Source organism: Ambystoma mexicanum, chromosome 3q (assembly GCF_040938575.1).
Source record: "Ambystoma mexicanum isolate Mex_15411 chromosome 3q, UKY_AmexF1_1, whole genome shotgun sequence".
Classification (NCBI taxonomy): domain Eukaryota; kingdom Metazoa; phylum Chordata; class Amphibia; order Caudata; family Ambystomatidae; genus Ambystoma; species Ambystoma mexicanum.
The window spans coordinates 448,228,939-448,242,150 of record NC_090926.1 but is presented as its reverse complement, the minus strand read 5'-3'; the positions used below and the strand labels follow the sequence as shown (position 1 = coordinate 448,242,150).

Here is a 13,212-nt window from a genome sequence, read left to right as displayed (position 1 = left end):
CCAATCGTAGGATAAGGAAATACTAGGATGAGTCTACAATGCCACCAGCCTGGAGCAACAGATTGTCCCTACTCCCTACAAACAGCATAGGTGCTGGAGATGTTTGTGAAGAAGGCAGACAAATTTGCTGAAGGCACCAAAATCATGGCCTACTGAAGAAGGGTAGCAGGTACTTGTCAGTTTTAATTAGGTTGAACAAAAGCATGAGGCCAAGACCGTCTCCATTGTACCTCATAGGCTTATGTTCCATTGACTTTGGCGCGCAATATTCTGACATTACTGAAGAAAGTACCATTGAGTTGGGTAACAATAAACATCTGTTATCTGTCAATAGTGCCAAGATATCCCTCTGGCGGTGAACGTGCGCTCTACAAATACATCTGTTATGTTATGTTCATGAATCTGATGAATTGTCACTTTTTGCTTCTTAGAATTGTCTTTAGAAGATTAAAACCCGAACCACCACATCCTTTCCACACGTCCCACATCATGGCTGTGCCTCCAATTCGACAGACTTCATCGTTTCCGAGGAACCAGATTTTGTCCCAAAGTCAAGGTAGCCCACCTACCTCTTACCATTACTCCAGAAGACCCCAAAAACAAATGTGTCACAGAGTCAATACAACACAATGATACATCGACAGAAGAACTGCCCATACATTACATCAAACATGAAGACTCTGTTGACAAGCACAGATTTTGAGGTAATCGACCATTTCACAAATATATAAGACAGGTGAAAATATTTATAAAGGTTGAAACTGTTTGGAATTGATTAGAAGCGACACACACTTTTGTAATGCTACTGGGTGATTGCTTCTTAGGGTGATTGTTTTTGAAATCCCTAATTCACCATACTCAACATATACCTCGAGATGACCGTAATATACAGGGATAAACATATTGTTGGCCAAATCAGAACACTGTGTGCATGCAACTGAGAATTCAAACCTTTCTGCAAAAAGTTAGTCCAGAATGCAGGGTAGGAGAAGTTATTGATATTTAAAGAGAGATGTTTGTATTTCTAATTACACATGATTAGACCATTGAAAAGTTACCCCTGCTTTTCTTAATTTCTCTCTACTACACAGTGTCCTCCTTTGTGGCTCTAGAGTGTATTTGCATGTTGGGGAATTAGGGGGCGGGGTCCAACATCTGAAGGTGGGTCCTGGAGCAAATCATTGTTGTTTGTTAGGGTAAGCATGTAGAGTCCTCCGAGTCAAAAAACTCTTACTGCATGCCCTGGCTGGAAGGTAGAGGTGACCAGACTTGGGGATGTGCCTAACAGGGTATGCAAAGCATGGTAGCGAGAAGAGCTGTCAGCAGTAGTAGCTAGCAGCAGCCAAACTCTGCTCAGAAGAAATTAGACTTCGGGAACCTTTTCACCTCTCAAGTGGAGAAAGAGGATTGCAGAGGGTGTAGCCCCAGGTGTGTGTTGTCTATTTCTAGAGAAAATGTGTTAATATGCGGACTACATATATATTTGATGTATGTAGATCAGAAATGTTAGGATGGTTTTTCAGAACCCCTATTGGCAAAGGGTTATGCGGGACCGGCTTCAGTGGACCTGCAGGATGTCAACTAAGTTTTACCAAACCGTCATTGGTAAAATTACTGAGCAGGGGTGGAGACTCATGTAAAGAACAGATCACATACTGATTTCGTGCAGCCCGGCAATCTCAATTTAGGGTTAAAGAGCTCCCACGCCTTTCTTCTGCCCTAGAGCTCAGATACTGGTTTAAAAGGATGCCTGTGCCATTCTTTTCTGATGTTCTTCTTTCCTCATCTCCTCTGAATCTCTTGGCATCTTCTTTCTCCCTCTTCAAGTTGGCTGGTGAGACATTAGATATTACGTCACTTGACTCTTCACTGCTGTGGATTTAAGGGGCCTCCATCTCAACCCTGTCCTATGGTCCTGACTCCTACCGTCTTCACCACCTTTCTACTCCTGTTCTGGTTCTGCACCACATCTAGGCTAGGCCACAGGTTCTTTCTTCCTCCCCGCGTGTGCTTGACTTCTTCATATCAGGGTCTGACCCTTCATTCAGCCTTGGGCAAAGCATGCCATCTTGCACCTTAAGCTGAGTGTCTCAGATCTCAGTGGGTGCTTAATGTTCTCTACCGCCTTATCCAGATGTTCCACCACCACCTTCTCCTGGCTTTCACCTGCATCACCTCCCAAAATTCCGCCAACTTTCAAGTCCTGTGATATTTTCCTTTCAACTACTGGTGGTCTCCACTTTGAATTTGTTTTGTTTAGCAATCTCCTCCATACTCGAGCACAGCACGTACTTCTGATGTTCACCAACCTTCTCTTATGCTCTCCTACAACCGCATTATGATGTTCACCAACCTCCTTCTTACTCTATTCTATTTCCTCCTTTTTCCTCACTAGTCTTCAATCTCTTTATCTTGAACCTAGGGCTGCTTTCCAAACTCTTCCCGCTTTTCTACCTTCGCCTCCTTGCCAACTTCCTCCAGCTCTCCGACCTCCTCCTGATCTCCAACTCCTCCTCCTTTCCAAAGTCATCTTTTCTCCAAACCCCTCCTGCTCTCATCCTACTCCTGCTTTCGAGCTCACTCCAAACTCTGCCCTCCACTTTATCTCTAAACACTCACAATGCTTGGAGGGGGTGCCTTGGGCTTATATAGTACAGTAAACCCTCCTCTTTTGAAGGGCTTGGCTAAAGGTGTTGCACCTGTGTCGGTAGATATGAAAGGGTCTGAGATTATGCAGCTGTAAAAGGTCCCAGAGTGTTTATTGAGACTCTCCATGGGTAGACCACACCTTTAAAATTTGGTTAGCCATTTTGGAAATTACCTTTCCCCTGGGTGGTGTTTCCAGATGCCCGGCGGTGGCCTGGTGTTTATTTTCAGTATTTGTAGACTTGTGCGGGTACGGGTGGAAAAGAAATTTGATTCTTGCACTTTTGTGGACCGAGTGTCACTGGAGAAGGTGATCTCTTTTTGTGTGTTTTCATGGACCCGTGCGGCAAGCATTGTAGAAGATTTTAGAATGTCTTTGATGTAAATACAGGCATGCTCGGCGAGTAGTGATGTAAAATTCAAAATGTTCCAGACTCTGAGCAGGCTGTTAACGATATTGTGAGAAAATTTATTATAGGCTCCATGCTGTGGTTACTCCTCCGAGCTTCACTCCTTTCAGTGTTATCTCTCTCGTTAGGTCCCTGAATAGAGAGAGGATCCCCTGGGAGGACAGGGAAAACTGAGATGAATGTATGTGATCCTTTCACATCTTTGACAGAGGCATAGCCAGGTGGGGCCTGAAGCTAATGTATTTAGGCCCACCGCAGTGACATTAACATCAGTAAATGTTCACGCAGCGCTGCTGAGAGGGCATTCACAGATTTTGGTTGGGCCTTGCCCGCTCAGGCCCTAGCCTGTCGAGGCCTCTGCAGATATGCAAGCTGTGCTGGCCTTATTGGTAATTCAAGAAGTCTTAAAGAGTATTCTGGCTTGTATGTGAGCCTAGTGCAGCTCCCTTAGGGTGTGAGGAATGTGGTCAAATGTCTTGCTTCCTGTTATGAGTCATGCTGCTGTGTTTTGGGTTTCTGTAAGTGGGGCCAGGTGTGTCAACAGAATGCCATAGTACTTCTCAACAACTATTTGTTGTTTTTTCACCTCCAGTCTTTACAGTGCCATATGGGGTGTCTCTTGGGACAGCCCTTCAGAGATGGAGCTCATGTGTGAAGGAAATCCAGGAGTTACTTTCCCCTTTAAAGTCCAAGAAGTCTCTGTATTTCTGGTTGGGGTCTGACAGTACGCCCTGAACCAGTGACTTGACCTCGATCACTTTCTATGAGGTTCCAGCTTTTCAGGATCTCTCTGCATATGATGCTCAGTGCTGTTCTTGCAGAATTTTGAAAGGTTTTCATTTAAACAGTTTACAAGCTGAGCACTTTGCCTCAGTGGGATTCCTTGGTAGGCAGTGATTGCACATTGTGTTTGCCTCGCACCAGGGGTATTTCAAATTGCATTGAGGACAAAGTGTAACGGTAGTCTTCTACATCTGTGTAATCAGTGCCGGTAGCCTGAGACATAGAAATTACAAAACTAATGTGTTGTTTTTATATGACATGTCCTTTTCAGTATTCTAGAAAGTGGGTCAAAGTCCCTCTTGGTGCTGGTTGTCAGGAGTTGGGACTCAGCTATGGTTCAGGGCTAGCAATCCACATCAAATATTATTTTCACTACTGCTGAGGTGTCAATCAAAAATGGGATCCTTTCTGACGCATACTTCTATGACCAGACCAATGGTGGAAAAAGAATTTGGGGGCGTTAACTCAATGAGCATCTTGGGTACCTGCACCCGTAGTATAAGAATAGTATAACAGGAAGAGGAACAGGAATGTTCCTGTCAATGCCTACTTTTACTTTTCAAGTAAACAACTTGTACTACTCAAGAGCAATCAGTAAATGCCAGAAAAACATATATGAATCTAAACAGGTTGACAACCCTTAGAAAGATATACATTCTCTTACCTGAACAATCTCATTGCTCCAAACACTGATGTCCAGTTTCAGACTCTGCACTTTGGAGACATTGGTTCCCAGCCCACGGTGTTGACCTGGATAGATCAGAAAGGGAGAACTATCAGCTACTGTTCTCCCTTTCCAAATAAGGCCATCCCTACCATGGTCTGGCAAATGCCAAATACCCACAATACCAAAGCCATGCAGTGGGGGCTTTTACCACACACAACTGACCTGCACACTGCTTGCAGATGACCACGCAGAGGTTGATGGATGCCCAGTCAGGGTTCCCTGCTTTACAGTCTGCGCAAAACTTGTTTGCCTTATTGGACCAAATCTTTTCAGCCACTTCATAGTCTGAGAGGGTCTCAGAGATGGAGTCGAGGAGACTCTCCATCCACTCCTTCTTTTCACGTTCTGACTCTGCTGTGAAACTGAAAACAAGTCACAGATCTAAGGGGTATCCTGCAAAGTCACATCTGCATGTCAATCAAAAAGCCTGAAAAGATATGACATATTCGCCTTAAGAGAAAACAGTCATACACCCCATTGTCTGAAATGATAAATCAATATTGTTGTACAAAAAAAACAGATTCCCTATATCTCCCCATTGAATTATGCAATAATACCCATGCCAATGGCGGTACGGGCCGGTAAAAACTCATCAGTCTGAGTTTACAGGTTCAAGGAAGCAAAGGCATTTAGCAAAGGCTGTGGCATTGCTACCAGCAGGTACATACTGCCACATCAGGCATTTGCACCATTAGCAAGTGCCTGCTGTGGCGTTTCGTTTTGGTGAATGGGTGTACGCAAGGAATTGACAAACAATGGTGAAAGCAGATGATCTCTGCCCAGCGCCTGAACACTTATATCACATCTTATTTAAAGGTTTCCAGCTTGCTCATAAAAACGGGCTTTGGATCATGAGGTTCAGTTTGTGATCTAATCAACCTGATTGGCTGCTGTGCCTGTCCTCGGTGCTAATTAACAAAAGTGAACTTAAGTTAGTAAAAAGTACGCAATCCTTCAACAGAACATCTTATCTTCTTAGTTTCAAATGGGATTGGGTGAGATGATGGGTGAGTAGCTTGGTAATATTCTTTTGGGGGAGGACAGGGGAGTCTCAGATAGCTTTTGCCCTTAAGTGGCAGGTTAGGACTACACATTGATGTATATACATGGGTATCAACATGGTATGGACAGGGTCAAGATGGCGAATGACAAAGGGGAAAATGGTTTGTGCAAGGAAATGGGGGGATGGTCATCGGAAAGGCCCTAGGACATGGGAAGGAAATGGTAAGAAGGAAAGGAGAGGAACACTAAATAAGGATTCTGGCTATAGATGGTGGTGAGATGTGGGGGCTTCGTGCTTGATACATACCTGAAGATCTTCTGGGGCGTGATGAGTTCAAAGGTCTTGTTCTTTGCATCGCGGATGGTTGAACCTTGCATCTCAACCACGCAGATCCCAATGCCCATTTTGAAGAACTGTAAATGAGTAGTAGATACGTGGGAACATCATTAGTCGATGCAGAAGCGGAGATCCAATGCATATCCAGGAGAGGATCTAAAGGTTTTGCCTTCATTTACATGTGTGTCTCTGTCCTTCTCTCACCTGCTCGGTTTTGTAGAGCCACACCTCATCCCTTGTCAGGACAGTGAAGATTTTGGATTTATAGCCCTTCAGCTCTAGAAAGCCAGACTTCTGGTAGTTGGCATAGGAACCGTAGCGCGGCCGCGGGAAGATCATGCGGTGCTCCTTCACCTTATTCTGCAGCATTGTACACCACTCGGTTCTTTGGGCTGCACAGAGAAGGGGGCGAAGAGAAGGCTGTGAGAGAGTAAAACAACAGAGCGACACAGATATATGATGCAGGGTAGCATATACAAATAGAAAGGAGAGGACTACATTAGCTAAGACAAAGAAAACTACACAATAGATAACTCATGTGTCAGTCTTGCAACATCATTATCACTGATGTGAGCAGATTACTTGAATAATACAAGCTGCACCCGTTTCAGATTTTGTCTCCTAGGTCTGCTTATCCACATCTACCGGAGCAAAAAAAGTGTTGGTATTCTGTTGGTTCTGCCAGTGGTACAAATGCACATCCGATTTTGTGCTGTATCATTTATTCTTTTGTTTTGTATGTTTCTGGCATTGGCATTTGCTGAAAAGTGAGCATACTGTGCGTGTGTTAGTTGCAGTTGGTTGCCATTCAGTGTTTGTTTGGATCTACTTTTTTTTATGCACTCTATTTGGTCTTTTGCGTTAAGTCCATTAATGGTTGTTTTAGCCTGCAATGATGTGAACCCAATTGCTGTCCTTTAGTCGTGGCATGACGTTTATTGCTGAATTTGGCGCAACACCTGAGGTATGACAGTCTAAACTGATTGGTTTTTCCCTTTCTCATTTAATTCACTCCAGGCTGGTTGTTAACATATCATTTTAAAGGTCGGTGGTAGAGTTTTCATGAAAATGCTAATTTCAGGGACAGGTCTGGTTTGTTTAAATTTCCATGCAAATGGATTCCCTCCATGGAATTCTAAACAGCTTGTACTAGAAAAACAATTTGAGACACAAGTGTAACAGGAAAAAAGTCTTTATAACTTTGTTTTCCACTACGTGTTGATAAAAGTGGAAATGCCTCCTACAATTGATGATTTTGCGAGGTTTGTCCGATCCTATGAAATCCACCTGCTTTTAGGTGCTAACAGTTCACAGCTTCCATAGGAGTCCTGTGCATTAACGCCAGTGTTAGGGAAGATTGTATGCAGTACCCTGTGGGAGACTGCATTAGTCTTGTACTCTGGGCAATAGTTAACCCAACCTTTGGTATAAGCATGTACTACACAAGTTGCTAGTGTGACTGAGAAGCCAGGCTTATCTCAAGTGTGGTCAAAGTTAGCTGTAGGGTGGTAGCATAGAGATTCACAGTGACAGGTATTCAAATAGACACTTACTCTCAAGGTTTCTTGATTAAACAATTGTTTATTAATTTGTCAGTTGAATAAGCCTTCTTTAGAAGGGAGCAAACATATGTAATACAAAATTATACTCCAAAGTACACACTCTCAGTTTCTGTAAATCAGTAGATACCCATTTAGGATGGCACACAGACACTTCCTACACCCTGAGGTGATTTAAATAACTAGGACACTGTGGACATTGATATATAACTGGCACATTTAGAGCAATACTGAGGTTAGTGTCAAAAGGAAAAGATGAGGGAATAAAACAATGGTTAACAAATATTCTTAAGCAGGTAAGTACTTTTGGACCTCCCAATAAAAAGTAAATTAACCCTTTCCCAGCTACGCAAGTTATATAATGTGTGACTTTTGTTGAGGGATAGTTAAAGCACAAAGCCAGAGGTTAGAAGAGTCCTTCAGGGAGCCAGGACAGCCAATGTCAATTGAGCAAAAGTCTAAGTGAGCTGAAGCACTTCTTGAAGGTAAGTAAAAAGTATTGCACAATGTTTTAGAAGTCTTTGTAGACAATGAAAACACTGTTGGGCCACAAACTGGGTGGCTTGTGAGGGGCAAAGCTGCAAGCAACTCTGCAATGGCAACCAAGACAAGTCTCAACTGAAAGCTAGCAAGGCTACAAGGCAAGAGGTAAGTACTCCTTAGTTTACAGTACCTTAGGTCTGAAGAAATTGGTTCCAGCTGGCGTCTGTTTCAGTTGTAGCATGGCAAATCCTGTTGTTCCTGGGCCTCAGTCATGGACACAAGAGGGAGGACATCTGGGGACTCCTGCACTACGGTTTGAAGGTCGGCTGCAGAAATGGGCAAACTTCAGATGAGCAGCACTTCGCGGTTTTAGCTTCTCACGAATAGCACCACCGTGGTTCTTGGATACCTTATGGACTTTCCTCGCATCTGGGGTCCAGAACTCTGTTGAGGTGGCTCAGGCTTGATCAGTCCTGCTTCATGAGTCGTGAGGATCTTCCTCTGGCTTGGGTCCAACTTAAAGACGAAACACTCGATTTTGGTGTTCCTCTCCCCGGCAATCGGTTCCTGCAGCAGCAATGGATGTACAGCCAGCTTTGATAGGATGACCAGATGAGTTCGTCTTTGGGTTGATTGGTCCCACAAACCCAAGGAGAGAAGTCGTCCTTTGTAGAGCTTCTCTAGTCGAGGCAAATTCGGAGCTTTAGCACTGCAGCAGGGGTTCACCTGGCAAAGCAACAGTCCAGAAGATGCAGCAGGCTTCTCTTCCAAGTTCTTCTTCGGATTCCTTCATCCAGTGGTCGACTCTGGCTTCCATGCAAAAGCCCTCACCTTTTATGCAGGATTCTCCCATTCATTCACAGCCTGGCTGTCAATCACACAGCAGGGTGGCTGTCCTGCAAGGACAGCCAGCCAGCCAATCACCTTTGGGTGCATTCCTGTAACCAAGGGGACTAAGCACAGGGAGTTTCGGGAATCTCCCTCACTTCCTGCCCTGCCAGACACGCTGGAGCCAGAGGCGGGCTTCACACACAATCTTACCAAACCTGGTTTGGCGCAGGGCAATTTTGACAGAATGCCACCCATCGATGCTTTACTGCAGCTGCAATTGCAGCCCGCGGCAGAAACACACAATGCTAGGAAAACCTAAACCACTGCCACCAGCCATTCATTGTAGAAAGAGTAACATAAAAATGTTACATGAGAAACTAGACAAAGGGGATACTAAGTAACCTCTCCATCACCCTATTATTAGATAGTGTGTGCTCGGTCTAGAAAGTGACCGTTGTGAGTTACAGCTCCCCAAGACTAAAAAAGCAAAATACTCCGGATCAGAAAAAAGGACTTAAGAATGGCGTTAATGGTTACCCAGGGGACTGTGTATCCTTAATTGCAGAAGAAATCAGACACAGGTTTACTCTACAAAATCCAAACAATAAAAGAAGCAGGATGCGCTGCATCCAACTCGTCTGCTCATCAGCGCTTTGCATTCATGGTCCTATTGATGTTTTGTAGAACCAATCTATGAAATGCATTCAATCTCAAATTAAAGATGTTTACTACATTGCATATGCATGTGTACGTCTGATTTAATAATATACAAACACACTCGAATAGCCAACTACCTGTAAACAGGCTTTCTCAAGATGCTATAACCTACCCTGTGCATCTGAGAAGTTCATTATTCATTTTTACTTGTTCATCAATGCCTCTTTCAATTCACCATGAAATAAAGTAAACTTGCATCCTTGACCTCCCTTTAACCGAGACAGAATTCCTTGGACACCCAGCTGCCTTGACCCCCCTCCCCCAAAACAAACCTGCACTTCTAAGCTCTTACTCAGACTATGTATTTGCAGAGCACTCGTTTTTTAATTGAGTAGGATTTAAAATATCACAAACATCGAAAATGTCATGATACCCCAAAGTGAGGTTGCCAAATAATAATGTTCACAAACTACTAGAAAGGAGTTTGAAATGTGAAACTATTTTGTTAAAGCACCAATGCAACTGTTAGGAGGAATATCCCAGCACTGTGTTAGATTCCGCCCATCACTCTGAGACTCCCACCCTGCTAACTCAGGCATCAGACATTGGGCCGTCACTGTGAGACTCCCATCCTGCCAACTCAGACATCGGACATTGGGCCGTCACTGTGAGACTCCCATCCTGCCAACTCAGACATCGGACATTGGGCCGTCACTGTGAGACTCCCATCCTGCCAACTCAGACATCAGACATTGGGCCATCACTCTGAGACTCCCACCCTGCCAACTCAGACATCGGACATTGGGCCATCGCTGTGAGACTCTCATCCTGCCAACTCAGATATCAGACATTGGGCCATCACTGTGAGACTCCCACCCTGCTAACTCAGGCATCAGACATTGGGCCGTCACTGTGAGACTCCCATCCTGCCAACTCAGACATCGGACATTGGGCCATCGCTGTGAGACTCCCATCCTACCAACTCAGACATCGGACATTGGGCCATCGCTGTGAGACTCCCATCCTGCCAATTCAGACATCAGACATTGGGCCATCGCTGTGCGACCCCCATCCTGGTAACTCACGCAATGAGACATTGGGCCATTACTGTGAGACTCCCATCCTGCCAACTCAGGCATCAGACATTGGGCCGTCGCTGCGAGACTCCCATACTGCTAACTCAGGCACCAGACATTGGGCCATCACTGTGAGACTCCCATCCTACTTACTCAGGCATCAGACATTGGGCCATCACTGTGAGACTCCCATCCTGTTAACTCAGGCATCAGACATTGGGCCATCACTGTGAGACTCCCATCCTACTTACTCAGGCATCAGACATTGGGCCATCACTGTGAGACTCCCATCCTGCCAACTCAGGCATCAGACATTGGGCCGTCACTGTGAGACTCCCATCCTGCCAACTCAGGCATCAGACATTGGGCCGTCACTGTGAGACTCCCATCCTGTGAACTCAGGCATCAGACATTGGGCTGTCACTGTGAGACTCACATACTGCCAACTCAGGCATCAGACATTGGGCCTTTACTGTGAGACTCCCATGCTGTCAACTCAGGCATCAGACATTGGGCCGTCACTGTGAGAGTCCCATCCTGCCAACTCAGGCATCAGACATTGGGACCATCACTGTGAGACTCCCATCCTGCCAACTCAGGCATCAGACATTGGGCATTTTTTGATTTGCACAATCTGGTCTACCTGAAGTTTTACCAGGTGAGTCCTCATATTAGGCTTCATTGGAGACATAAATACTGGCTGTCTTCCCTGAGAATCTCAAATCAATAAGCGCTACAAATATCATGGTTCCCATGCGAGTCTCCTCAAACATCCATCTCTGTTAGTTCCAGTGGTTGGTGGCAGCCTTTGTATGTCTCCGGTGAGGGACAGTATTCTGTACTCCAGTGCTGTCTCTTCAGGAAGCCCCTGTGTACAACTCAATACTGATTCAAAGGGTGAGACATGGTTTGTATGAGCGCGTGAGTGCGATGCGCATGTGATCATATATGGTCACTGCTGCACTCTGCCTCGAAGAGCGAGGGCTGCAGTTGCTAAAATGTAATATTTCCAGTTGAGTGAATAGTGTCTGGAGTCCAAACAGGAGTGTCTACCAGAGAGAGATCCCAGGAAAAAGTTCATAAAAGTTGAACGTGGAACCCCCGCGTCGCCACAGATAGGGTGACGGCCAGAATCTTTGAATAGATGCAACCCTATGAATGGGACTTGGGCTCCCATACCATGTCCAACATAAGGGAAGAGCAACTGCTCACTTTTGTGACGTCTGCGAAAAAGTCCCAAAGCATGAGGTGCGACTGATTGTGATAACACCCTGCCAGAACATTCAGCCTGCCTAACCCTTACCCGACACAAAACCTAACCACCTCTACTGAATGTATATGACCTCCCGCTTCCAGAGTGAAAGAGAGAAGCTTAGATTTCTCCTCTTAACAGAAAGGGACCAGCTGAATTGTAAGCCCGCAAGAGTGTCTTGTCCCGAAAGCCTTGCTGGTCCATCCCGGCAGTGACCTGACATGAAGAGTTGAGTGCGCCGGGCAGCAAGTGCACCGCCAAACCGACAGATCCCGGGGATATGCAGCTGAAGACTGAAACAAAAAAGACTATAAGCCAGATGAATATATCAGAACTCTGAGGTGTAAGTCTCCTACCTGTACTACATTCACTGGTAACTGTCTACACATTCGGTGCCGAGAGTTGCACCTCAAACAAGCTGCATCCCAACTACTTCAGCTCTTCATCTCCTTTGGCACACTCAATCAATCAATCAATCAATCAAATATTTGTAATGTGCACTTTCTCCAAAGGCATCATGGCATAAAATGGATACTGAAAGAAAGGTGACAATTCAAGCAAATAGATGGATTTTTAGCCTGCGTTTAAACTCAAAATCTTTGGTATGCTGCAACGCAACCGGCAAGGTGTTCCAGAGTTTCGTGCCAGCGACGGAGAAAGCTCTGCCTCCCACTCGTTCTCTGCAGTCTTGAGTGATGCCAAAGATGTATTCATGCTTTAAGATCTTCTATGGCTGCACTGGACCCATCCTTGGACCACCACAACACAGGAACCACTGCCAGCAACATTTCTGTTTCTTTGGAACCAGAACAGGCACTGGATGATGTCAGACATTACCAAAGATGACCAACGGCAAAGGTCCCCCAATCTACAAACCTTCCTACAAGCACTGCGTGGGCCGTATAGAACGTCCTACAACACAAGGAGTCATGTTAGGTACATTCCTCCAGTGTCCTTTGGGGTGGGCTTCGAAACTACAACCTTCAGTGCTCGGTATGGGTTTTTACTGTACTTGTTTTTTGTATAGCGCGACACGCCCGGAGGCTTCAGAGAGCACTCCTGACGCTCACACTGGTAGTGGAGCAAAGGAGCCAGACTTAACTCTCAGGTGGGTAGAGGGATGATCACAAAGTATAGCTCATCAACGCATAAGCACACAATAAAGGAAGGGCTTCGCAGTATATTTTTGAAAACATACTCTTTAGTCATAGTAAAAGAATCAGAATGTATCTATAGCGACATGTACTATGTAAGAATAGATAGCTGGTGTATCCTAAAACAGAAAACAGTGCATAAACACCCAAAAAGCAATCTACACAAGGTAGCAACACAGGTACAGCATGTATATGTTGCTCTTTGAAGCACCCTGTAGAGGTATGCCCTTCACGACAGTCCACACATCCCAGCACTCACTTCACATTAATATTGCAAAATGCGGAGAACTATATG

At 45.1% G+C, this 13,212-nt stretch overlaps 1 protein-coding gene across 6 annotated transcripts in view; it reads right to left on the bottom strand.

Annotated features, from left to right (window-relative positions):
• Positions 1-13,212, bottom strand: part of ARAP3 (ArfGAP with RhoGAP domain, ankyrin repeat and PH domain 3) — a 582,982-nt gene that overhangs the window by 238,115 nt on the left and 331,655 nt on the right. For all 6 annotated transcript variants that reach the window (XM_069654121.1, XM_069654122.1, XM_069654120.1 and 3 more), the window contains 4 exons: positions 6,110-6,297; positions 5,876-5,982; positions 4,729-4,928; positions 4,504-4,589 (listed from right to left, as the gene is read on the bottom strand). In XM_069654121.1, the coding sequence (XP_069510222.1) occupies positions 4,504-4,589; positions 4,729-4,928; positions 5,876-5,982; positions 6,110-6,297 (581 nt within the window). The remainder of the gene's footprint in view (positions 1-4,503; positions 4,590-4,728; positions 4,929-5,875; positions 5,983-6,109; positions 6,298-13,212) is intronic.